The sequence below is a fragment of the Martes martes genome (genome assembly GCF_963455335.1).
Source record: "Martes martes genome assembly, chromosome: 18".
In the NCBI taxonomy this organism is placed as follows: domain Eukaryota; kingdom Metazoa; phylum Chordata; class Mammalia; order Carnivora; family Mustelidae; genus Martes; species Martes martes.
The window spans coordinates 20,930,713-20,957,656 of NC_137906.1; the positions used below are offsets into that span (position 1 = coordinate 20,930,713).

The window sequence follows — 26,944 nt, forward strand, 5'->3', positions numbered from 1 at the left end:
GGAAAACATGGGCTAGGGGAGGCTCCCTGTGTCCACTTACCTTTGGGAACTTGCCACCTATGGAGGCCCTGCTTTAGATCATTCTGGGGAGGGGAGGGGAGGACTTTACTTGCAAGACTGAGCCTTTTCCCCTCCCTATCACAGGGTCTTTCTTCCTTTTTTTTTTTTTTTTTAAATATTTTATTTATTTATTTGTCAGAGAGAGCGAGAGAGCACAAGCAGGGGGAGTGGCAAGCAGAGGGAGAGGCAGGCTCCCTGCTGAGCAAGGAGCCCGTGCGGGACTCTACCCCAGGACCCTGGGATCATGACCTGAGCAGAAGGCAGACACGTAACCAACGAAGCCACCCAGGCGTCCCTCACAAGTTCTCTCTTCCACACCTGCTGGGTAGGGCTGACTGCTGGGAAGCTGTTTGCCTTCTTCCCACTCCCCAGGAGCAAAGACATCCGTGCATGTTTGGCATAAAGGGCCTCTGTTTATCCTACAAGTCTCTGAGGCGGTTTTTGTGCCAAGCCCCAAGGCCCACAGAGAGGAAGCCCCCACGGCTCTCTTTTCATGATTGTGTTTGTGGCCTGACCTTGACCACTCCCTAGAGTTCCATCTGAGAACCTCTCTTCAGACACTACACACATTCTTGTGGCTTTAACTGGCATGCATGGGCTGCCTCCCAAATCCATATCTTCAGGCTCGAATTTTCTCTTGAGCTCCAGATCCCTGAATCCACTTGTCTCCTGGACATCCCTTCATGGGGGTCCCATAGGCACCTAAAATTCAACATGTTTCAAACAGGATACATCGTCTCCCCCTGAGAATCTCATAAGCTAGCTTCTGTTTCTCCTGTTGCCTCTCCATGTGGGATACTCCTGATCACATGTGCCATAACCTTGGCCTTGAACTTCATTTTAAAAGTGATGGATCACACAATTTGTCAACATAAGCCCCCCCCCTAAAAATACCAGAAGAAAATATGGGCAAAATTGTTTATAGCTCTTGGAGTGAGGAAGCCTTTCCAACTCCAACTCAAAAGTCGGAAGCTATAAAAGATTAATACGTTTGTCGACATGGAAAAAATTCTGCATGGTTAAAAAAAAATCAAAGCAAAATCAAAAGACGGGGCGCCTGGGTGGCTCAGTGGGTTAAAGCCTCTGCCTTCGGCTCAGGTCATGATCTCAGGGTCCTGGGATCGAGCCCCACATCAGGCTCTCTGCTCCGTGGAGAGCCTGCTTCCTCCACTCTCTCCCTGCCTGCCTCTCTTGCCTACTTGTAATCTGTCTGTCAAATAAATAAATAAAATCTTTTAAAAAAATCAAAAGACAAACAATAAAATAGGAAAAAATATTTGCAATTCTTATCACAAACAAAGGGTAATCTCTCTACTATTTAAAGGTCTTCCTCATATTGATAAGACCAACAGTTCAATAAAAAATGGGCAAAGAACATGACAGATCACAAAAGAGAAAATACATAAGGCCTTAAACACATATGCAGATATTCAACGTCACACATAATGAGAGAAATGAAAAGACGATACTGAAATGCCTTTTTTCCTTTATTGCATTAGCAATAACCCAAATGTCTGACGAAACACTCTTTTGGCAAGACTGTGGGGAAACAGGGCTTTCACCCATTGTTGGAAGGAATGCAAAATGATACAACCCAGACATTATTTATCAAAATTATAAATGTATACACACTTTGAGCCAGCATTCTCACTTACAAAAATCTATCTGAAAACCTACCTCTATCAATTAGCTATTGCTTCCCAAGGAACCCCCTTAACACTTACTGGCGTAAAACAACGATTTATTGTTTCTCTAGATTCGAAGGGCGGCTAGGTGGTTTTTCTGCTGATCTGATCTAGATTACTCAAGTGATGGCAGTCAGCTGACATCCAGCCTGGGCCTGGATGGCCCCTCGTGGCTGTCACACTCACTTGTCTGAGACCTTAGCCCTGATGGCTCGGTCAGCTAGAGGGGGGCTGAGCCGCTGTCTCCATGTGGTACGTCAGTCATCCTGAATTTGTTTAATTGTTTGTTTGTTTAAGTAAGCTCTCTGCCCAGTGTGGGGCTTGAACTCGCAGCCCTGAGATCAAGGGTTGCACGCTGTACTGACTGAGCCAGCCAGTGCCGCCAGCCTGAGTTTCTTCATAGCACAGTGTCCTCATGGTTCCAGAAGGGTGAGAATAGAAGCTTCAGGGTCTCTTGAGGCCCTGCTCAGAAGTTGTGTGACATTACTTCTTCAATTAGTCTCTAAGCAAGTCACAAGTCCATACCAGCTGCAAAAGGTTGGGGGGACGAGAAACAGAATTTTAAAGCACTCTATCTGCCCACGAATGCAATGACATATACGTCAATGTTATTCATTGGATTTTGTTTGCAGACTTGTCCATCAGCAGGTAAGCAGCTGTGAAAAAGGATGAGGACGTTGATGTGAGAGTGCTTTAAAATACCTTATTAGTCAAATATCAAGGTGTAGAATGAGTAGATCATGCTACTGAGGTATAAGAAAAAAAAGTGTGGGGGCACCTGGGTGGCTCAGTGGGTTAAGCCTCTGCCTTCAGCTCAGGTCATCTCAGGGTCCTGGGATCGAGCCCCACATTGGGCTCTCTGCTCAGCAGGGAGCCTGCTTCCTTCTCTCTCTCTCTTCCTGCCTCTCTGCCTACTTGTGATCTCTCTCTCTCTCTGTCAAATAAATAAATAAAATCTTAAAAAAAAAAAGAAAAAAAGTGTGTCTGTGTGTGCGTGTGTATATGTGCACGTGTGTGTGTGCGTGTGCTTGTATCCTCAAAGAAATCCTGGAAAGTTACAGAAGAGAACAAGGTGGTAAGCACAGTTGTCAAGAGTAAGAATCTTCACTGTCAACCTTTAATGTTATTTAGATTTTTGAATCTGTGAAAGTACTGCCTATTTTAAATAACTGTATCAAAGAAAGAAGGTACCTTCAAATAATTTCCAACAAAGAAATACGTCTTAGGCAGCTTGGGCCGCTGTTACAAAACAGCACAGATTGCCGGCTTACCCAGCAGACATTTATTCCTCACAGTTCTGGAAGCTGGAAGAAGATCACGGTGCCTGCAGATTTGGTTCTTGGTGAGGGCGCTCTTCCTGGATTGCAGATGGTTTGCTGCATCCTCGCAGGGCAAAAGGAGGAACCTCTGGTCTCTCTTCCTTTTCTTATGAGGGCGCCCATCCCATCAGGGACGTCTCCCTGGTGGGTGGATGTCTCCACCCTTGTGGCGGCTTCTCAACCTAATTGTCTCCCAAAGGCCCCATCCCCATGATACCGTTGCAGTGGGGGTTAGGGCCTCAGCATATGAATTTGGGGAGCACACAGACTTTCAGCCCATAACAGAATACTATGATCAAACTTTCACTTTTCAAGGATCCTGCTGGTGGCCATGTGCAAGGAGACCACAGATGGCTGTGCCCGTGGGCGCGATGAGAGCGATCACACAAGAGAGGCCCCAACCACATCGTGGACATCCGCATATCTGAACATTTATTACAATTGTCTAACAGATGCAGATCAAGTATCATGAGGAAGGAACACCTTTTTCTATTTGCACAAAGGCACAGTAAGGGTTGGCAGTGGCCCCGGCCAGGTGAAGGTTGATTGGGAAATCAGTTAGCAGATAATGAGGCCTGGAGGTAGGGATAGAACATCCATTAAAGAGACAGAGTCTATCAGACATGGTTGCAGACTGGAAAAATTGGTAAGGGAGCAGGAGGGTCCTAGATCACCCCTGGATATCTGCCTCTCGCTATATGTACAGGCAAGTTTGCTGGAATAGGAGAAATTATTTAAAATAAATTGCCTTTATAAATCACAGCAACAGACTATTAGGAAATGGAAAAATACAGTTTATAGAAATATACAGTACCTAGGGAAACCTTTTAAAAATATGTTCATGTCTTTTATGACAGAACATTTTACTTTTGGGCACCTGGGTGGCTCATTGCCTTCAGCTCAGGTTAGGATCCTGGAGTCTCAGGATCCAGTCCCACATCAGGCTCCCTGCTGAGTAGGGAGAATGCTTCTCCCTCTGACCCTCCCCCTCTCATTCTCTCTCTCTCTCACACACACACACACAAATAAATAAAATCTTTTTTTTTTAAAAAGAACACCTTACTTTTTTTTAAAGATTTTATTTACTGGGGCACCTGGTGGCTCAGTGGGTTAAAGCTTCTGCCTTTGGCTCAGGTCATGATCCCAGGGTGCTGGGATCGAGCCCCACGTAGGGCTCTCTGCTCAGCAGGGAGCCTGCTTCCCCTACCCCCTCTCTCTGCCTGCCTCTCTGCCTACTTGTGATCTCTGTCTGCCAAATACATAAATAAAATCTTTAAAAAAAAGATTTTATTTACTTATTTTAGTGGGGGAGGGGCAGAGAGGGAGAGGTAGAATCTCACGCAGACTCCTGCTGAGCACAGAGCCTGATGCCAGCCTTGATCTCACAACCCCGAGATCATGGCACGAGCTGAAATCAAGAGTCGGATGCTCAACCAACTTAGCCATGCAGGCACCCCATGACAGAACATTTTCAATTTTCTCAAAAGATTTTAAAGAAATCCAAAACTAATGGGTAGATATACCATGTAAATGAACAGGAAGATGTCAGTATTGCAATGACATCAGTTCTTCCAAAATATATCTCCAAAGTCAGAGCCACGATCCAGTCTCTGCTGCAGGACGTGGACTCTGATTCTGATGAAGAGAAGGGCTAGAATGAGGCCCCCGGCAGTCAGATACCAACCAGCAAAGAGAACGGTTCAATAGTCCAGGATTTCTGCCGGGATTGGATCCCAGCTCCTACCTTGAATAAATTATTAAACTCTTTGTGCTTCTGTTCCCTTGTCGGTGAAAACCTCAGATGGTTGTTGTGAAGATTAACTAATACCAACAAAACACGTAAAGCAGGGCTTGGCAAATGATCAGCACTAAGTAAAATTTAACTATTAGCATCTTTACTGGTTACCCACGTTATTGACATTATGTTCATGTCACAGGTTCACAATGGTTTGAATGGGCAGTGGAAATAGGGAGGAGCCTGAGCGGCCACATTCCAGGGCTGTGAGGAATAAAACCTGAAAGCCTGAAAGGGATGGAGGAACAGGACAACAGTGTTCTTTCACATCTGCTTGAATTGAGATTTTCGGGGCACCTGGGTGGCTCGGTTGTTAAGAGTCTGCCTTTGGCTCAGGTCATGATCCCGGGGTTGTGGATTGAGCACTCGGAGGGCTCCCCGCTCTGCAGGAAGCCTGCTTCTCCCTCTCCCGCTCCTCCCGCTTGTGTCCTTTCTCTCACTGTGTCTCTCTCTGTCAAATAAATAAAATTTTTTTAAAAGATTTTATTTATTTATTTGACAGACAGAGATCACAAGTAGGCAGAGAGGCAGGCAGAGAGAGAGGGGGAAGCAGGCTCCCTGCTGAGCAGAGAGCCAATGTGGGGCTCGATCCCAGGACCCTGGGATCATGACCTGAGCCGAAGGCAGGGCTTTAACCCACTGAGCCACCCAGGCGCCCCTCAAATAAATAAAATCTTAAAAAAAAAAAAAAAGAAGAAGAAATTTCTCCACATGAAGTACTGAATCTTCCTTGGAGGACAGGAAGTAACCCAAGCGCACTGCAAAAGTAAGCTTTGGTCGCATTAAATCACTGAGATCCAGGGGATGTTTGTTACGTAGCATAACCTAGCCTTGGCACAGCCCACATACACTGTTGTTCCCAAACTTGACTAAACATAAGACTTTCCGGCAGTAGTTGCTCAAAACCCAGATTTCTGGGCTGCAGCACAGCTCTACCGAATCAGAATTTCCAGGGAAGTGCCTGGTAATCTGTATATTTAACAGGCTTTCCCCTCCATCTTCAGAAGGGTGAAGAAAGCCTGAGCAGCTAAACTTGAAGGAAGGGTAGGAGTGGGGCTTGGGGATGTGAGAGGGAAGGGTGTTCTAGGGGTCAAGAGGAACATGAGGAAAAGCACGGGGGGAAATGCAGGGAAGAGCGTTTGGAATGGAATTGGGGTACATGAGTGACGATGGTGTGTGCTGAAGTGGGAAGTCAGGGTAGGAGGTCTGGGCTTTATCTTACGAATAGTGGGGACATGGGGAGACCTTCCAAGCAGGTGCTGGCCTGCTTGTACGGATGCTTTAGAAAGGCCAATCGGGAGGAGGGATGGCATGAGAGGCTGGGGCATGGTCCAGGTGACCCATTTCACAGGGTTATTGGATGGACTTTAAGAATCCCTGAACGGGGGCACCTGGGTGGCTCATGTGGTTGGGCGTTTGCCTTTGGCTCAGGTCACGATCCCAGGGTCCTGGGATCGAGCCCTGCATTGGGCTCCCTCCTCGGCAGGGAACCTGCTTCTCCCTCTCCTTCTGCTTCTCCCCCTGCTCGTGCTCTTTCTCTGCCAGATAAATAAAATCTTAAAAAAAAAAAAAAAATCCCTGAGCAACAAGAGGAATTACGGTTGTCATGTCTTGTGTGTTCTTGTGTCCACCTTTAGAGTTGCAGCCAGATTTGAGATGTACATCTTTCACTCATTCCTTTATTTCACAAATACCTGGGCACCTTCTATGTGCTAGATGCCTTTAGTGCCACTGGGGAACCAGCCACGAATGAAACACCCAAAGGTCCCTGCCTTCGTGGGCCTTATTTCCTTTGTCCTTATGCCTGGGTAAGGGTGTGAAGGAATAGACCATGGATTCATTCATTTGTTCATTGAGATTTTTAGTGAACATCTGCTTTGCACCTGACCTTGGGTGCTGGAGGGAAGTGAGGGAAGCAGACATGAGTCAGGCCCAGTCTGGTCTAGTGGAGAAGCTGACTCAGCCCACACCTCATGAGGCTGTTTGCCTAGACTGCTGGGAAAGGCTTGAAGGATGGGAAGTCTGACTATCCAAGAAGGGGCAAGACAGTGTGCTGGGCAGAGGAGAGATGGCACAGTGAAAGGGTATGGGATGTCTGGGGTCCGGGATCCCATGGTGTGGTTAAGGCTGGGGGTCTGCAGCTCAAGAAGGGGAAGTGGTAGGAGAGATGAGGTGAGGGTGGTGGGATTCAAAGGCCAGAGCAGCTACTGAGTGTAATCTGGGGGGTCATGGAGGGTAGAGTGGGGGGTAGAGTCGGTGGTGCAGGGGACTGATAGGACCCCATTTGTTTAGGGCACAATCACACTGGGCCAAACACCTGGGGAGAAAACCCGACACACAGGGAAGGGGCTGCCGTTGGGAGGACCAGAGAGGGGACTGCTGTGATGCTGCGGGTGAAAGCCAACGAGGGCTTAGACTGAGCCAAGGTGGTGAGAAGGGAGAGGACCCAGGAGGCAGCTCTGGATTTGACAGCTGAGGGAGGAGGTACAACACTGTGGTTTTACAAGAATAGGCTTTGTAATCACAGGATGCCTGCGAGAGCCCCAGCCCTGTCCTTTACTAACCTTGTGAACTTAGGGCCATCATTTCAGCATTCCGAGCTTCAGTTTCCTGATCGGTGCACTTGGGATAATGGCAGTAGCAGCTACGTGGTTGGGAAGATTTTAGGACCTACTCTGCATGACACCCAGGTTGGGGGGGGGGATGCGCTCAGAACATGGCAGGATTATGGGGTTGGGGGAGGGAGCCAAGGTCAGTCTTCTATCCCCTCTCAGTGACTGGCTGATGGAGATGTCACCTCTGATGGAGAACACAGGGAAGGAGCGCTTTGGGAGGAGGAGGCAAGGCCACCAGTCTTGGAGGTTCCATCAAAGCTCTGGCCTCACTCACTGCAGTTACGGACTTCCTCGCATCTCTGATGTCCTCGCATCTCTGATGACATCTTTCGCCTCTCTGTTCTCAGTGCTCAGAGCAGGGGGGGGCCTGTCTTTGAGGAGGAGGGTCTGACTTGGAGGCACAGATGTGGGTACTGTGGGCAAGTAGGTGTAGTCGACCCTGGGAAGTGAGAGGGTAAAGAAAGAAGAGAGCAGAACCCAGGGTGGGGCCCTGGGAACCCTGATGTAGAGGGGTTGTGGGAGGAAGGATGGCTCTGGAAGGAGGCTGGAAAACAACATTCAGAAACTGGGGGTGGAGGTGGGGGAAGGGAGGCTGGAGGCAGGCTGGGAGTCAAGGAGGGGAGGGTTTCAAAAAGAGAGAGGTCATCAGGGTCATATGTCACAGAAAGATCATGAAGGGTGAGGCCTGACCGGTGGCCGATGGATTTGGCATCAAGAAGGTCATCGGGTAAATTGGTAGAAGCTGGTTCAAGGCCTGTCAAGGGGCCAAAGCCCACTGCAGGGGTGGAGTTGTTGATACGATGTTAAAATATGGTGATGGGGAGAAGAGAGGTGGGGATCAAGGAGAAGGAGGGAGGGTACCTGCATCTACCAGCATTCCCCTCCCAATAAGGACTAATTTCCTTTTCAACAGTCAGTGCCATGTGAAGATAGGCCAAGAGATCAGGAAAGGTAGTGAGCCCCCTGTTCCCAGAGGTAGACAAGCAGACCTCTGAGACCCACTGCTGCCCAGAGATGGGCACAGATAGAGTGGGGAAGGCTGTGCGAAATAAACCCCAAAACAAACAAGTCCCTGCCCTTCTCAGGCTCGGCTGATTCCTTGCATCACAAAAGCCACCTAGAGGGTCACTTTTGCTATTTCTAGTGTCCAAAGAACCTCCTGCAGGGATAACACACAGAGGTGGTCGAGCCGGGCTCACACAGATACTCGCAGACACCAAACATAAAGTCTACCTATATCTCCTGGTGTAAAGGGATCCACTGCACCCCTCCCCGGGCTATTCCCTGAAATCACTCCCCTTACCTCCTTTCTGCCGTGCCCCTCCCCCCGCCACCCCCAACCCAGCAAGCAGCTCCCTGCCTCCCGCCGCATCTCCTCTGTCTCTCTGCGAAATCTCTCCCTCCTTCTCTGGCTCTGCCCTTCCCCACCCGCCTCTAGGCCTCTCTACTCCCCCTCCCCCTTGGTCCCCCTCCCCCGGACTACAACCCCCAGGCGCCCCCAGCCCCGGGCGCTGCGCATGCCCCCTGCTCCCCGCCCCCTCCCGGTTCCCCCCTCCCTCCCTTCCTCCTTACCTCCCTCCGCCCCCCTCCCCCGCGCTTCGGCTCCCGCATCCCTCCATCCGAGCCTGTGCCGCAGCCGCATCGCCACCGCAGCCCCGGCAGAGCCGAGCCCGGCCCAGGCCCCTGCCCCTGCCCGGCCCTCGGCCCGCCGCCCCCGGCCCCGCCCCCGCCCGCGGGCCCCCCAGCGGCTCGGGTGCCCCCCGGCGCCCCCAGACTCCAGCCTCCAGCCCCGAGGCAGGAGGCAGGGAGCAGCAGCAGAGGCAGGAGGAGGACGAGGAGGAGGAGGAGGAGGAGCCGTCGCAGGATGAAGGATCGGACTCAGGAGCTGCGGAGTGTGAGCTTGGGGGTGGGGAAAATGGGGGGGCGGGACCCCAATATTGGGGGAGCGCGTGGGGGTGGAGTGGGGGAGGTGCTGGGACATGGGGGCAAATGACGGGACTGGAGGAGGTTGGTGGTAGGGGCACCCCAGTATCTGGAGGCACCTGATGTCTCCAATGAACCTGCATTTTGGGGACGGTGACTGGAAGAGGTTGGAGGCCATTAAGACTCAAGGGGGCAGGAGAGGTTCCAGGGGCTTTGGCTACCCACATTCCCAGGAGGGCCCCAGGGTACGGGAGAGAGTGAATGTCAGGAGAGAATTGGAGGGTACTGTCCTCCCCTGGGCAGATTTGCGGAATTAGAAAGATGGGGGCGGTTACTGGGCCAGGCTGAGTCTAGCGGGACCAAGATTCGGGGGGTGCTATGGGGAAGGACACAGGTTGGGACAGAGATGCCAACACCTGGCAGTGACTGAAGTGTATATGTGTGTGTGTGCACACGCGTGTGTTGCTCCCTGTGGGGAGGGGGCACCTCTCAGAGACGAGGAGGGAAGGGGTGGCCTCAGGAGACAGCCAGAGGGCCAGGGCTGGAGCTGGGGTGACCCCAGAGGTGGGAGATGGGTTGCAGAGGAGAGAGGGGGAGGAGGCTCCGTGCACAGGGCCATGGAATTGGGTTGTGTGACACGGACCGTGCTCTGCTGGGGGGAACTGGGGCATCCTGAACAGGCAGGGGCTGGTTGGTGTGGGCCCCTGGTTTGCAGGCCTTGAAGAGGCCCAGCTTCAGGAGTCTGGCCAGGCAGTTTGGGTGACAGGGGAGGAAGGTGGCGCTGATGCCCGCAGTGGAGGCTGCCACTTGGAGGGGCTTGATGAGACCGGTTTCTAGGGTAGGGAGAATGTTGAGGGATTCGTAGAAATGACCCGGGGTCCGAGGAGGCAAAGCTGACAGCCTGCTGTGTGCTCGGGGCCTGTGGTGTTATGTTCAGAAAGTACTAGCCCCAGCCATGATGCATTGTGACGCCCTGGGTCTCTACCAGGGGGACCCTGTTGGTTGTTCCCTTTCCCCGGGTTACTACCCCATTTGACAGATGAGGAAGCTGAGGTTCGGAGATAGCAAGAGCTCGCCCAAGGTCACCAAGCAAGTGGGTGGGAGGATCAGATGGGAATCTTGGTTTCAGTCTGGCAAGTTGACACGAGTCTCTGCTTTTTTGATCTTTGAAACAGAAGTCTTCACACTGGGGTTAAAAAGCTCTGTTTTGGGGAGCCCCCGGGATAGGGGTGTGGTAAACCAGGCTACAGAAAGCTAGGAGGAAGGGGCTGGAAGATAAAATGACTGTTGCTGTCTCCGGGGAAAGATGTGTTGGCAAATGGGAAGGAAGGAGAAACTGGTGGTTGAAAGAGGGAATTTTGAAGGTTTCTGTATTCGACTTCCGCTGAATATGGGGCCGGGCATCCACTAAAGGACAGTAATAAAAATAATCAACCTTCTAGTGCCAGAAACTGTCCTAAGCGTTTTATTCATGTTTACTCATTTTGGTCCTCGCCACAACCCTGGTACTAGTTTGATCCCATTTTATGGGTAAGGAAATTGAGGCCCAGAGAGGTTAAGTAACTTGATCAGAGTCACATAGCTAGGAAAAGGCAGGCAGGCCGGCTGGCTCCCACATTGGCGCTCCAAGCTCCCCTTCTTTCATGTTGCATTTTCCAAAGCAGTTTGCCATCCATAATCTCATGAGACCCTCGCTGACCTCCTGGTGAGGTATGCAGATTGAGAGATTACCTCACGTTATAGCTGAGGAAACTGAGGCCCAGAGTGGTTAAATAACTGGCCCAAGGTCACACAGCTCTCAAGTGAGGAACGCAGATTGGAACCCAGATCCCCTGCCACCAACACTATTCCATGACTCCAAAACCCAGAGAAATGGAAAGCAGTTGTTGAGGTGAGGTGCTGGCAAATTTGAGGTATAATCAGAGAGAGGGAGGGAAAGTCCTAAGACACGGGTGGAGGGGGAGGCAGAGCATGGCATCTTCATCCAAGTGGATCAGACAGGCCCCTGCCCAGAAGCGAGGAGTTCTGGCTGCTGGGGCTTCAGGGGTGGGCAGCCAGGTGGGGAGGTGGGAGGTGGCATGGGTGGGTAAAGGGGGCTGGGGCAAATGGCTCTGGTGTTAGTCACAGCTCAGAGAGACTGGAGATTTGGGAGGGGGTTGGTGGGTAGGGCGGAAGGAAGCTGCCAGATGCAAGGAGTGCCAGGGTCTCCCCACCAGAGTTGAGAGCGAGGAGACTGGGAGGCAGGAGAGACCGGGCAGGGTAGGAGAGAGGCCTGCTAAAGCAGTCTCTGTGATCCTGAGAGGGATGGCGGGGGCCGGAGAGGGGTGTCACCTCAAGGGACCTGATCATCTTTCCAGCAGGACTTAGCGTTCCCCAGGGGTCCTCAGATGTGTTTATCACATAGTGGGTGAGGGCACAGAGTTGGGAGTCAGACTGTCTGGGTTCAAATCCTAGCTATGCTACTTCCTGTGTGACCTTGGGTAAGTTTCTTAACCTTTCTGGTCCTCAGTTTCTTCACGTGTGAATTGGGAGTAACAATAGTACCTGTTTGCAGGGTTGTCCAAAGGATTGGGACTAGGTAATAGGCAAAAGGTGGCTAGAAGGACCCTGGGCACCCAGTGCTCTGTGAGTGTTTGTTATTCTATAGCTGACTTGCTTATTTCCCTTGAACCTCATCACATCAGCCCCCTGGGATGGGCGGGATGTGACCCCTAATTTATTTTGGAGTAGAAAGGGCCAGAGAGGCGGCCTGACCGAGGTCAAACAGATGGTAAGCAGAGCTGGTGCCGAACCAGGGTTTTCTGTTTTCTAGTTCACCAGGCACCTCTGGGTGCGAGCTGGGAGCTGCTGGGCTGGAGGGGAGCTCATCAGCCTGACAGGTGCTCCAGGGTCCAAGGGGCAGGGCCAGGGCCAGGGCTCAAGAGGAGAGAAAGAGGAGTAAGTGGGGTAGAGGGGAGGACTGGGGAGAGAGAGAAGCATGGGGGGTTGCGTTTGGACTTTGGAGAGATCTGGCAAGGCCCGCAGTGAGGGAGGCTCAAATCTGAGGCCCGGTGGGCGTGGGGGCTGTGATGGGACAAGCCACGCACCCTGAAGGCAGGGACTGAGTCATCTGGGTAGCACTCAGATATGGGCTAAGCACAGAGAGGGCCTTAGATGGCACGCCTGAATGACAGCAGGCAGGAGTGACCCCATGAGTGAGCAGGGCCCAGCAGAGCCCTGGTGATGGGCTGCCAATCCCCCAGCTGCACAGGGCTCCTTTCTGCCATGCAGACACACCAAATTCACCCCTGCCTCAGGGCCTTGGCACTTGCTGTTCCCTCTGCTGGTCTCTCTGTTTTGAATGCTCTTCCCTCCACGCAGACCGCTGTTCCCTCCACCTAAAATTCTGTGTCATCAAGTGTCACCCAGCCCCGGAAGGGCCCTCCCTGACCATCCTGAAAAAAGCCACCCCTGATAGCCCCTGCTAGCTAGCACAGACCGCACCCGTCTTGTTCATTCTTCATCTCCCTCGGTCTCTCGGAGGCAGGACCTTCTTCCTGTCTTATCCACCACTGTGTTCTCAGCAGCAGCCAGGGAACGTGGCTCAGCTCATACATGTCTGCTAGGTGAATGAATGACTCAGTGGGGCAGAGGGAGGACTCGGAGGGGAGTAGGTGGGGCAGGAGGAAGGGCCGAGTGGCAAGGTGGAGGGCCGAGTGGCAAGGTGGAGGGCCAGGCTGGGCGCTGGGAGGGCGGAAAGGCCCAGTCAGGGAGACAGATGGACAGGAGTGGGGGTGCGGCGGAGAGAGGCAGCTGCCTCTAGATCGAGCCATGCTTGCACCCTGAGGAGCACGCATGAGCACGTGTGTGCTGTGTGCATGGGTACGCATGAGTGTTTACACACACACGCGCACGCTCTATGACTTTGCTGTCACCCAACACCGGGCTCTTTCCGCCTCTACGTTAGTCACCTTCTCACCATCTGTCTCTGGTCCCTGACTTGCTGGCTCACTGTGTCCCTTCCCTCTCCTTCCATCCACACATCTGTCTCTGTTGTCTCCCCGCATGGGTGTGCCCAAGGGCCGCTGGTCTCTCTGATGGGAAAGACTGCAGCTGGAGGTTTGGATCTGATGCCCCCGATGCCCAAGGCGGAGCCACAGGGCGCCCAGGACCTCTGCAGTCCCTCATGGAATGCTCTTAAGCGCTGGCAGAGCTGGTGAGCAGGAAGGGCAGAGGGCCTGGGTTCAAACCCGGTGCCCCGGACGGTGCCTGCTATATTATCTTGAGCGAGTCACTTAATCTCTCCATGCCTCAGTTTCCTCCTCTGTCAGATGGGTATAAAAATAGTATCTGCTTCATGGAGTGCTTATAAGGGTTAAACGAAACACACAAAACACGTATCACAGGGCCCAGCTCACCATAATTAGTACATACGTGTTAGATTTCTTATCTCCTTCATTTCAGACATGAGGAAACTGAGGCTTGAGTTGTCCATCAAGCGGATTGGGCGCATATGATCTTCTCTTCCTGGGTGATCTCATTTGCCCACAGCCTGCATTCCCTCAGGCCGGCCAGCTCCTTCCGGAAATGGAGGCCGCAGTTGTTATTAAACGCGCACCCCACAAGCAGGGAGGCCCTTGGTGCACCAGCCTGCCCATTCCGCAGACCGACTGGGGTGCAGAGAAGGGCTGAGGCTTGCCTTGGATCACAGAGGAGGGCGAGGGGAGGTAGAGCTCCTGGCTTCCTACCTGGGCTCTTCCTGCAGCCTGGCCAGCCTTCCTGGTTTTTTCTCCTGGCCACAGGAGTTCAGCCGTGCTGGGGACAAGCAGAGCAGGACGGGGTGGAATGGGGTCCAGGGAAGCCTGGGATTAAGCACTTGGCGTTCAAGTCCCACCTCTGGGCTATTTTGCTGTGAAGCCTTTGGAAGGTCAGGCAACCTCTCTGAGCCTGCTTCCTTATCTGTAACACAGGAGCTGCAGGGGGTACCAGCCAACCCTCATGAAACACTGCGTCTTTCTGGCAGCATTAAGCATTTTTCCTGCCTGGACTCATTGCCTCCACCTGCCCAGCATTTGGGGCAGATATTATTGCTGTTCAGCTAAGGCAGGGGCTGAAGCCCAGAAGGCAGAAATCGTGTGGCCTTGTAGCTGCTAGCCTGGGCAAGTTCTTTAGCCTCTCTGTGCCTCAGTTTCCCTGTCTATAAAAGGGAGCTATAATAATACCGACCTCAAGAAAGGCTTTTGTAAGAATTAAATGGACAAATATCCAAAGGGCATAGAACCGTGCCCAGCTCGTTATCACATGCTATGTAAATGTTTGGCATTAATTATAACTATGCTGTCCAGGGGCCCTGATAGGGTTTAAAGAAAGAGTTAATGAGATAACAAGGATGTAAGGCCCAGGTAGAAGATGCTGTTAAAAGATAATATTTCCCCAGGATTTCAGGGCACAGAGCCCCACCAGACTCGGCCTTAGCAGGAGCTGAGCTGAAAGGGAAAACAGCTAGTGGCAGAGGCCCTGGAAGGAGGTGGCCTGGCCTCGAGCCTTCGAAGGGCTGGGGGGGAGTCTGTCTTAGGGGCTTATGATTGCCGGCCCGTTCAGCCCACGCGCCCTTGGACGGGTCACTTCCATTTTTCCCCCTCTCTGACCTCCCGGTTCCCTCATCTGTGAAATGGGGACAATGATATTTGCTCAGCCTTCCTTTCAGGCCCGTGTGGTCAGGATCAAAAGGGATTACAGATGTAAAAGTGTTTGTGAAATGTAGAGGATTATTAGCTCTCAGCTCCCTGTAATTATTATACCAAATAAGTCATCCTTGGGCCTCCTACCTCTCTTCCTCTCTCAAGGACAAGTAAACAGGCAACCAGGGATGCCCCAGGGCAGAATCGAGGGGAACTTGGCTCTGGGGACAAACAGGAGAGAGAGAAACGGAAATCAGACTTTAGAAGGTTGAAAGTCGGCCTGGGGAAAAGGTGGAGAACAGGAAAGTTCCCAGGCCAGAGGGACGCCCCATGACCTCTGGGCAGCTGGGAAGGGGCCCAAGTCACAGCAAGGGCAGAGGAGTGGTTTTGGCTCTAGGGGAAGGAGACCCCATGGGACAGCTGGCTTGAGGGCAGGGCATCAGAGGAATCTGGTGGGTCCTCTGAGAGGAGCTGAGCCTCCCAGAGCCTCTCGGGGCCAAGGTCTATCGGGGTAACCCCGGGTCTGGTGGAGACCTGAGAAGCCAGAAGTCCTCTCCGAGTACCCAAGCCCCACCTATACCCCCTCTCCTTCCGAAGGCAGCTGTGCACAGAGACAGAGGAGCCTCCCTTTCCCAGTGGATGTTCGGGATCGTCTAGAAACTCATTGGAAGTGCTGAATACATTTTCTGACGTGGGGTGGGGCCCAGTGTCTGTAGGGAGAATCCCCTGCATTCTGTTTGGGCAGGCACCTAGGGGGGACATCGAGAGCGTGCAGCTGGAGGGCTCCCCCAGGCTCGCAGGCTCCTCCCGGGGCTGTCGGGGCTCTGCTGATTCCGAGTTCACTTGGCTGCCTAGACTGCATCTCGGCCCCATCTGGCTCTGTCTAGGTTCGATCTGAGCTGTCTGGGATCTGTCTGCCCCGAGTCTAGTTGGGTCTGAGCTTGTCTGGTTTCTGTCAGGTCCTGTCTGCGATCTGCTCGGACCTTGTTGGGGATCCACGGGAGTGCTTCTCTCTGGATCCCAACTGGCTGTGCTCCAGGTGGACACCTTCGGATCCTGTCTCGATGTCATTCAGGCTCGGGTAGTCCGATTCTGTCCCGTTTGGGCTAGGTTGTTTCCGGAAGTCAGTCTGTTTAAATTTCCACTGGGGCTGATTAGGGCTCCGCGTGTAATTAAGCTTGACGGGCTCAGCTTTTTGTCCTCAGACTTCTGCCCCAAGCGGAGAAGAGTCTCCAGTCAGGAGCGCGGAGCACTGGGGAGACCGGTCCGTCCCCTGTCTTCTTTCCTGGCTCCGCATGAGTGTGCAGGCCTGAGGCTGGGAGAGCCTGGGAGATGAGGCCCGCAGGGTGCTCTCGGATGTCCCTGGGGCCTCGGGTGCATGTCTGTGTGGCCACGCGTGGCAGCAGGCAGCTTTGCCTTGGGGCCGCGTGTGGGTGAACATCAGCGTGTCAGTGTATCTCCGCGTGGGTGTCGGGGGGCCTATTTCTGTGTGCCTTGTGTGTCAGCCCTTCTGTCTGTGTCACTGGTCTGTCTGGCGGTGGCGGGGGTGGGGGCGGTGTGGGTGGGTGAATCCCTTTGTGTCTCTGAGCCCTGGGGGTGGAGGGCTGAGCAGCTGCAGGTTGCAACTGGGAAATCCAGGCAAGTGAGAGTAGGTGGGTGTGAAGTGGGGAGAGGCTAGATGAAAGCAAGTGAATACGCCAGAGGGGCAGAGCTGTGGAGGGGGTGAAAGCAAGCAGGAGGGGGCAGGCGCGGGGAGCGGGGGTGGGGGTGGGGGCTCGGGGTGCTGCCCATGGGTCTCCTCCAGCCCTTCCTGGGCTTGACTATGCTTGCTCAACTTGGCACCCGCCGCTGGCAGTGAGTGACCGTGCACAGGGGACGAGGCCGGTCTGGTGGAGGCTGGAGGGAAAGAGAAGGGGAACAAAGTGAGGCCTGGACAGGAGTGGCTGGGGAGATAGCGGCCAGAGTCAGCCTCCAGGGGCTTCCATTCCAGACCCCTTCGTGGAGCCCAGAGCCAGTTCCTGCAAGGCTGACATTTAGCTGGTAGCCATGATACCAATTAGTGGCAGCTGTCCTGGGTGTCATTTCCCCCCGCCAGGGTGACTGCATCCTTGGGGTCACATCCACCCTTAAAAGTGTGCCTTCTGCTAATTCCTTCCAAGGTGTCCCTTGGGCTATCAGCTACCTGGCTTCCCGGATCCTGTTCCACAATTTTTCCAGTGTTCATTCGGACCGCTTGGGGCTCTTGCATTTGACCTACGGATGACCTGCCCCCTGCAGATGACCCCTTCCCAGGCCTCTGCGCTGAACCTAGAGCTGGGAGCATCAGACTCAGGATAGGGACTGTTCATGGATTCTACCTTTCTTTGCCTCCCAGGCGAAAGACAGTGATGATGAAGAGGAGGTGGTCCACGTGGATCGCGACCACTTCATGGACGAGTTCTTTGAACAGGTAACTGAGCGTCTGATGCTCCAGACCCTGAAGCTGGCCCCCAGGCAACGACTTCCCTTGCCCTGTTCCCACCCCTGCTCTCCACTCCTACACCCTCTTGGCCTTTTTACCTGTCCCTCGACTCTGGATTACCTGAACCCCGACTAAGCCCCAGGGCCCCTTGCCTGGCTCAGCGACTTGGCTGGGCACAGCTGATCTGGTACCCCAGGTGGAAGAGATCCGGGGCTGCATTGAGAAACTGTCAGAGGATGTGGAGCAAGTGAAAAAACAGCACAGTGCCATCCTGGCCGCCCCCAACCCAGATGAGAGTGAGTACTGCTGCTGGGTGGCCGTCAGCGAGATGGGGGTGGACAGTGTTGAGGGGGGAGGAGGGGGATGAGCTCCCGTCCAGACTTCTTATCCGCTCTGACTCTCCCCTCAGAGACCAAACAGGAGCTGGAGGACCTCACCGCAGACATCAAGAAGACGGCCAACAAGGTTCGCTCCAAGTTGAAAGGTGAGGAATGCAATCCCCAGACTCAGGGGAAAAACAACTCTGCCCTCATTGGACCAAACATGCCTTTCTATAAAGAGTGCCTACAGGTTTCCAGGACCCAGCTTCCTAAACAGTGAGAAAGCACAAAACCCCAGATCCAGATCTTTGGAGAAAGATACACGACAAAGAAATGAGGGAGAGGAGGGTTTCTGTCCAAGGTGCATCTGAGCATGGCTGGATCCACCAGCGTGAAGGTCCACCAGAAAACAGAGGCTTCCAAGTGGCTTCAGTTTCATGAAATCCTTCTTTCTCCAGAACAGGTGCCGCGCATAGCGCTAAGCACCCAGTAGGTGGGCCCAGCAAATGCTTCTGAACTGGTATCCTCGGCTCAGGACAGATTGGATTGTGTGGCTGACATCAGGAGCTGGCAAGCTTTCAGGAGGGACCTGCCAAATGCTTATGTATTCACTCTAATTTAAGGACTTGGGTGCTGGTAATAACCACCTTCCCCCAAAGCATTGTGGGTTGGGAACCTCCTTGTCGGCCCGTGCCAGGGGAATAGCAGTGTTACCGTGATGGGGTAAATTCAGCCTCAGAAAACATTTGCCAGCCACCTACTTTGTCCGAGGCACAGTGCAGGGCATTGGGGAACAGGTGCCAGGTCAGGTGCCTGGCGTTGAACACATCTGCCTGGGTCCAGAGAGAGGAGAACAGGGACTCCATGTGTTCCCGTACTCAGTGGGAGGTCACGTATGAGCCTCCAATGCTGATCAGTAAAAATAAGCCTTTTACACTTGCATCTTGGAAAGGAAAATGACTTAAACTGGGAGCACATTAAGTACAAAGCCAGGCAGAGGGAGTTCAACTTCCATCATCAACTCAGTTCTGGACAACTTCCATCATCAACTCATTCCTCCCCTCGGCTTCTTCACTGGCTCAGTAAGAAAAACAGAAGCAATTCCAAAGCAGGCTTTTTTTTCCAGGGGGTAGCACTTTTTTTTTTCCTTAATGAAATCTTACAAAGAACTCCAATATATACAATACATAAAAGATAGGTTGTTCTGGCTGCACTGGGGTTGCGAGGCTCAGCGCCCTACCTACCTGGTCTCCCCTTTCCTCCCAGCAACGGCTGCTGAGGTTCTTTCTCAGAAGCAGGGTTCTCTGGAACACTGCTTAAAAATCCCTGGGCGTAAAGATTTCTTTGGGCCTACCGAGCTCTGACCTTAACGCTCTCTATAAGACCACGAGGTAGGCTCCGTGGATTATGTGTGAGTCCAGAAACAGACCAAGGAAGAGCGAGGAAAAGTAGCAGTGATGTAGAGAAGCTGACCTTCCAGACCTCCAGAAAAAGAGAGATTCTCTCCTCCATCGTCCTCCAGCTACTTGGTGGCATGAGCTCGGGCTTTGTGGGTGATCATAAGTGAGTCATTTTACCTGGCTGAACCTCAGGTTCTAGCGTGACCCCTGGGCGGATTATCACTGAACTCAGGATTGTTGTAAGAAGTCAGTGAGATCCTCTGAATGACCGTTCACTATGGAGTTTGGCCCCAGACCCAAGTCTGAAAACAGAGCGCTGGTAGGGGCCAGAGGTTCTGACCTCCCTGGCTGTGCCGGGCGTTCCTGTGCCTTTTCCGCAGCAGGCAGGCCAGAAGTGTCACTCAGTCCCTGTGCCCACCATTGGTGGCAGGAGAGCACTGGGGTGCTGTTCAGCCCCCAACCTTTCCTGCTGCCAGCAGAACAGAGGAGTGATGTTCTCAGGAATGGCCTGGAGGCCCTTCCAGGTCTGGAGGGCCTGGTGATTCATCCCTGCTGCATTTTCAGAGCACTATAGATCTTATCGCAGGCAAGCTCTTTTTTAGAAAATCTGAAGGATGGACGTCAGGAGAGCCTGATCCAGAAGGAGGACTCCCAGTTAATCTATGCGCTTTTCCAGAACATCCTTTAGAAGTGGGAATTCCGGAAACAGAGATCACCTTGCAGGGCTGGGGGAGAGCTATTTTCTGTCGGAATATCCCTCCTTCCCCCTAGAATTTTCCAAGAAAAAGGCGGCCACTAGAACCTGACCCACCTGAAGTGCCAGCCTTCCGCCAGAAAAACCGCAGGACGGGTTCCTGCCCTCTTCCCAGAGGCTGTAGGAAGTGGAGAGCTCCCTACCTACCCGAGACCCTCGTGGGGTCAAGCAGGAGTTACAGCTGTGGGACCCTTCAAGACCCAACCCTTCCGCCAGAACAAGTAGCCCCTTTCTGTCTGGTGACCCCGTGACCCTCAATCTTCCTTCCTACCTGCCTTCCAGACCCACTGATACGTCTGTCCTCTATCCATCCGCCTCCTGTCGCCGCACCCTGGATCCTTTACTGTCTGCCCTCGCCATGGGGGTGACATCTCTTCACAGGCCCCGGGCCTGCCTCGGGGTGTCGACCCTTCCTACGTCCCAGACCCCTGCCCCACATGCCCCGGGTCCCCGGGCCGGTCACTGTACCCTCTCTCCCACAGCAATCGAGCAAAGCATTGAACAAGAGGAGGGGCTGAACCGTTCCTCCGCGGACCTGCGCATCCGCAAGACCCAGGTAGGAGGCTATGGCCTGGAGGGGCGGGGACTGGACCGGACTGGACTGGACCGGACTGGACCGGATCGGACTGGGAAGGGAGCCCTGGTTGGAGCCGGGAAATGAGAGTGGGCGGCCAGAGCGGAGTGGGGCGGGGGTGGAGCCGGGCCACTGCAAGCTAGGGCGTTAGATGAGGGGCCCGGCGGCGGGGGCGTCCTGGGACTGAGCATTTATCTGGGGTTGGGATCGTGGCGCGAGCTAAAGAAGGGCAACAGGCCAGCTCAGCTCCTCCTCCCCACTGCATCCCGCCACTGGCCTCCTCGCCACCCTGTTCCGGCCTCCTGATGTGTCTGTACCCCTACCCTAGCACTCCACACTCTCCCGGAAGTTCGTGGAAGTAATGACCGAGTATAACGCGACCCAGTCCAAGTACCGGGACCGCTGCAAGGACCGGATCCAGCGGCAGCTGGAGATCAGTGCGTGTGCCCCGCTTCAGAGTTTCCCGGCTTGCCCCAGCCCTCTTCCGTGGCTTCCCCAGGCCTTCCTTGCGTGGGGGCCGAAGGCTGGGTGGGAGGGTGGGCTCTTGGGTCTCTGCCCCATCCCACCACCTCAGGCCCCCAGACTGGCCCAGTCCGTGAGCAGGGAGGCCTTTCTCCCCACAGCTGGAAGGACCACCACGAACGAGGAACTGGAAGACATGCTGGAGAGCGGGAAGTTGGCCATCTTCACCGATGATGTGAGCCCCGGGTGGGGGTGGGTCCGGCTTTGGAACACATTTACTTCTCCCTCCCCGAGCTGAGGTTGAGTTAAGGTCCTAAGTCCACCCTGGGATCACAGACAGTGGGAAGCCAGGACCTGGAGCTGGGGATTTCCATGGGAGCAGGGCAGGAAGGCACCCCCATAAAAATGGGCAACTTGTTGAGTAGCCACACTCTGTTCTAAGCGCCTTACATATTTACATTTACCTGCTGTCTCATCTGGTCCTTACCACCACCCTCTGAGGGAGCCAGATTTCACCAGTGAGGACATCTGACACGGAAATTAACCGGAGAGGTTAAATAACATGCCCAGGGCCTTGGAGCCAGGATTCAGATACAGGGTCTCCTGCCAGTTAGGGCTTTGACGTCCTGAGAAGATAAGCTACTCCCTGCCGAAGCGGGGCATTTCACCAAATGAGTAATGTTGCCTACATTATGAAATTTTGAAAAAAATACCAGTTTTAGTTTTGCTAAAATTTTACGCCCTGTCTTTGTCATCTTAAATGTGAGTGGATGGGCTTCCCCCTCTGTAGTTCTCCTTTCTCTTTGTAGATTTGGCCTTGGCCTGCCCAGTTCTGTCTCTGCTTCTGATGGCAAACGGCTCTGGTTAAGATTTCTAGACCAGAATTCGAGTCTGTTCAGTGACTGTCTAGCAGTTTTCAGCAAATTGTTATTTAGAGAACTGGTCTTGGTTAAATTAGCTTTGGAACAAATTGATTAGGGCCAGGTAGCAGCCTGGAGTCCTCCCAAACAGCTCTGCCCAGGCTTCCGTGTGAGAACAGAGGGGATGGGTTCTAAGTGAACAGAACTGATGGGTTCTAAGAGGACAGAACTGATTCCTGCCAGTGAACCCACCGTCACTGCAACGGAAACCTGTCATTACAATGCAGGGTGCTCGGGGATCTTGCCTGAGGGATGTCCAACCTGCAGACAGGTCTTAAGGCAGCAGTTAACTCCTAGAGTCAGGGAAGGCTTTCTGGGGGAAGTGGCATGGAGCTGTGCTTTAAGAAACAAGGAACATTTGGACGTGGTGAGGTGGGCGAAAAGCCCACTAGAGAAGGGGAGCAGATTGAACGAAGATGGGGAGAGTGGACCACTTGCCAAACAGCCATTGGATGATTTTGGCTCTTAGAGGAGATGTAGGAGATGAGGGCAGAAAGGGAGACTGAGCCCTGGATAGGGTGAAGGTGTACAGACTGTGGGTGGGGGGCAGGGAGGAATTGTGGAGAACCCTGGAGGGTTTCAGAGCAGAGGAATGGCTTGATGGGGTCTAAACAGTGAGCAGTTGGGGAAGCGAGTGGCCTGGCTCAGGCCAGGTGTGTGGGGGGAGAGGGAATCCCTGCTTGTGGATGGGAGTTAATTTCTCTCCCCCTGACTCTTGAGGGCTGCGGTGCAATTCTTTATTTCTGCCCTCCCTAATGTCTTGGGGGCTCCAGAGCAGGCACACTGCCTTCTCTGCTGGGCCTTCTCTGCTTCTACTTGCTTTCTCTGCTGTGTCCTCTGCCTTTGACCAGACAGGGGCCCCCAGTGCTAGTGGTGACTACAACCCTATCGCTCTTCCCTGGTGTGTGTGTGTGTGTGTGTGTGTGTGTGTGTGTGTTAGAGGAAGCCCTGGGGAGATGGTGGGTTCAAGCCAACTTTTATTTCTTGTAACTCAGACTTCTCTTTGGTGCTTACTGTGTGCCTGGCAGGTGCTGTTCTAATCGGTGGATATACAGTAACTCAAAGCATGGTGGGAGGTGGGCACTGCTATCATTCACCTTTTCTAGGTGTGGAAACAGGCCCGGAAAGGTTAAACAACTGGCCCACAGTTAGAGCTAGGAAATGGCGGTCAGATTTGAACCCAGACAATCTGGCTGCAGAACCCGCACTTACCGGAGTGAAGAGGGGTCTGCAGCTCCTCCCCTCCTGCCCCCCACCCTATTGCCCTAGATCAAAATGGACTCACAGATGACGAAGCAGGCACTGAATGAGATCGAGACGAGGCACAACGAGATCATCAAACTGGAAACCAGCATCCGAGAGCTGCATGACATGTTCGTGGACATGGCCATGCTCGTGGAAAGCCAGGTACTGCCTTTCCCCCGCCTTCTGGGACCCTCCTGCAGGTCCCTGGGGTGCCCCCCCTTCAGCCCAGTCCCCACCCCATCCTCTGCAGGGTGAGATGATTGACCGCATTGAGTACAACGTGGAACATTCCGTGGACTATGTGGAGCGAGCTGTGTCCGACACCAAGAAAGCTGTGAAATACCAGAGCAAGGCCCGGAGGGTAAGCCGGTTGGGGGAGAGATGGGCGGGCCTTGGGGAGGGGGAGAGGAGTGGGGGCAGCGAGGGCAGGTGGGCTGGAGGGGAGGAGGGCTTCGGTAGGTTCAGGCCAGGGCTGAGGTGAGTGTTGAAATCCAGAGGGAGGCCTTATCTCTGGCTCTGACCTCTTCCTTTTTCTGTTTTCTCTCCCCTCCTCTTTTCCTCACACCTCCTCCCCCATCTCCCCCCCATCTGTCTGTCTCTCTTTATCTCTCTGTCTCTCTCTCGTCCTTCCTCTCTGTCAACCTTTCTGCCTGCAGAAGAAAATCATGATCATCATTTGCTGTGTGGTGCTGGGGGTGGTCTTGGCGTCATCCATTGGGGGGACGCTGGGCTTGTAGGCCCCCCACCCCTGTCTCTCCCAGACCCTTCCCCCACCACATTGGGAGCAATACCCCCACCACCCCTTTCACTCCATCCCCTGCTCCAGGCTCACCCCCAAGACAGACCCAGGCAGCCCCCCTTCCCCACTTCCTGTCAGACCCCAGAGTCCCCGGACCTCCCCCCCACCCGCCACGGACCACCCCCGCACGTAGACAGCAGCAGGCGTGATTACACACGCACACCCACATGCGTGCTGCCAGAACATGCTCAAGACGTGTGGACACCCCAGCGTGTGTGTGTGTGTGCGTGCGTACGTGTGTGTAGAAGTCCCAAATCCCCCTTCTGCCCCCCTCCCAGTCTGTGTGTCATCTGAGCTTTCCCCCTTCCCTTGGGTTGTTGTGTGTGGACTGTGGCCAGGTGTAACACAGCAGCCCCGCTCTGTCTTCTGTGAACAGGTGTGTGTGTGTGTGTGTGTGTGTGTGCGCACCCATGTGTACGTTGTGAGCCTGTGGAGCTTAATCAAGATGAGTGGGAGCACACACGTATCCATAACCCAGCCCAGCCTGTGTATATGTGTGCGTTTCTCCCAGCAGGTAATGTGTGTGTGTGTGTGTGTGAAGGGTGTGCTTCAAGTGTTGATCGGTGTTTTCCTCAGACAGAGCCCTCCGTGTTGTGCGCGGGACATCCGTGTTGGGTGGGCACAAAATCTGTATTTCTGTGCTGTGTAGAATACGTGTGTGTGAGTGTGTGTGTGTGTGTGTGTGGAGAGGCTTTCTACATACTGTGTTTCTGCCCGCCAGTGTATGAGACGCACACACGTGTTCTTCTTCAGAGACAGGCGCCCCGTCCGGGATTGTCTCGCGGGCCGCGTTTGCCTTCTCCCCCTCTCCCCCTGTCCCCGGAGCTGCTGACCACCCTCTGGTGCGGCCACACACCGGTCCACCAACACCGTGCCGCTGGAGCGGCCTGCCCGGCCAGGTCTCCGAGCCCCCGTGCGCACGTGCCCGCGTGCCCGTCCTTCTCTGTGTCTCTGCCAGAGGGCAGGCCTTCATCTGGGAAAGCTGGTAGACCTCGGCGTGCTCCCCCGTGCCCAGGCTGAGCGTGCGAGTGCGAGTGGGCCCCCCGCCCCGGCCTCTTCGTGGGCAGTGTTACCGACGAGGGCTGCCCCCGACAGATGGAAAGTGAGGGCACTGCTGCCTTCCACACATTTACCTCAGAACTGGGAGAGGCCAGCGTTTGTCTTCGCCACCCCAGTCGATGCTCCGGGCTCTGCCTCAGGGACCGGAATGGCCCGTGTGGCGGCCTCCACTCGGTGGGGGTGGGGGGCGAGTCCTGGGACCCCTCCCCTGCCTGGACACCTCCCCTGCTAGAGGTTGGGGTAGCTGTCTCCGCCCCTGCCTGCTCCCTGGGCTGAGACTGAGGTGAGGCACAGGCCCAGGGGTCTGAGGGCGAGGGAAGGGCCAGCCCCTCCCTCGCTGTGTACACAGCGCACAGGCACTGGGCACGGGTGGGTTTGCGAGGCTGGTGGCAGGCGGGAGGTGCAGGAGCAAAGGACCCACGTGTATAGCACTGAACGCACGCGGGGTGCACACCAGGGTTGGGTGTGTGTGTGGACAGGGTGAGGGAGTCTGGCACGTGTGTTCACGTTGTTTCCCAGGGTCCCCCTTCATGTGAGGCGTGTGTGTGTGTGTGTGTGTGTGTGTGGGCGTGACAGAGACAGAGACAGGGAGACTATGCACATGTGGCCTTCCAGAACACAGTACCCCTCCGGCCCCCACCCCAGCTCACGTGGCTGGCCCCATTCCTACTTGAGCTGTTCGAGCCCTGCCTGTGTGAGACCCATCTATGTAATAGCCCCTAAGGTGGGCTCTGTTGTGGAGGGGAGCCTGCCCGTCCCTTCCAAGGGTGTCCTTCAGCAGGACAGGAAGTTTGCCCCAGTATCTAATTACAGCCCTCCTCCCATCTCAGGCTTCTCTGGGGACATCAGAACGGGCCCCAGCACCCCCACCCTTTTTCCTTCCTGCCTCCGGCGCCAGGACACCCTTGCAGCCCAGGTGTTTCCGGAATTCCCACCGCCTTCGGGGCCACAAGCAGGAGGGCGGAGCTGTGTCTGGAGGGATGCTGTGGCCTCCTGGAGTGGTATTGGGCCCATGGCTGCCCATCTCTGGGCAGCTGGACTGGAGGTTCATCGAGGGTCTGCTGGGCCCCAGCTTCTTCAAGTCCCGCACATCGTGTGAGGGCAGCTTGTTGGCTGCTGTGTCTGTATGGGTCCTGGAACGTCGTCTGGGGGCTGGTGTCTCGTGCATGTTCTCGGACAAGTGTGTGCTGCTCCCCCTCCACGCGCCTACAGCCACCAAGCCCACAAGTGACCCGTGGGTGGTCCTGGGCCTGGCCGGGGCTCGCTGCTTCCCCTTTCCCCCAAGCCCTGCCTCTCTCAAAGCACACTGCGTGTCCATCCCATGTGCCTGTGGGTCGATGCACGCTCTTGCCACGCCTTGAGCGTGTGTACATGATGTGTTCTATGCATTCACCCTGTCCCCCAAGCCCGCCCCGCAGAGGACATGATGGGTGGCCCCCGGCTCCCTTCTCCCCCCCACCCCGCCCCCTGCCCGCTGTGCAGCCGTGTGCGTTGGCGTGTGTTTCCGTGTCGCTGGCGTGTCACGTGATGTAGCCGTGTTTGCTGACATGAGCCCTTGCCCCTTCTGTTTCTCTGTTGGTTTCTAGAGCTCTTTCCCTCTCCTCCCAGGAGGGGACAGGACTCCTGGGGCCTGGCTGGGGGCCCAGAGCCAGGCCACCCTTTCCTGTTAGCCCTCAGAGTCCCATTTCTCTCTATTGGTGACCAAGTTGCAAATGGATAAAACACAGGAAAATTCTGCCCCCCCCCACCCCGCCCTGCATGTCCTGTCCCCAGAGCCCCCCAACCCCACCCCGGGCCGGGTCGGGCCCCGTGGGACGGGAGAAATAGCAACCAATCCAACAGCGGGCATGCTGTGTGCTCACTTCCTTCTGTCCCCATGTGGGACAGGCGCCG

The 26,944-nt window shown here is 54.5% G+C and overlaps 1 protein-coding gene across 2 annotated transcripts; it reads left to right on the forward strand.

Moving 5' to 3' along the window:
• Nucleotides 1-9,338: 9,338 nt before the first annotated feature.
• Nucleotides 9,339-26,478, forward strand: STX1B (syntaxin 1B; the record flags this gene model as incomplete). Of its 2 annotated transcripts, none has more annotated exons than XM_080831074.1 (10): nucleotides 9,339-9,368; nucleotides 17,432-17,506; nucleotides 17,715-17,814; nucleotides 17,928-18,002; nucleotides 20,475-20,548; nucleotides 20,895-21,003; nucleotides 21,190-21,263; nucleotides 23,218-23,355; nucleotides 23,444-23,554; nucleotides 26,458-26,478. In XM_080831074.1, 10 exons carry the CDS (start codon nucleotides 9,339-9,341, stop codon nucleotides 26,476-26,478), a joined length of 807 nt encoding a protein of 268 aa, XP_080687200.1. The 2 variants fall into 2 exon arrangements, with proteins under 2 accessions (XP_080687200.1, XP_080687199.1); XM_080831073.1 differs by lacking the exon at nucleotides 26,458-26,478 and adding an exon at nucleotides 23,850-23,930.
• Nucleotides 26,479-26,944: the final 466 nt, after the last annotated feature.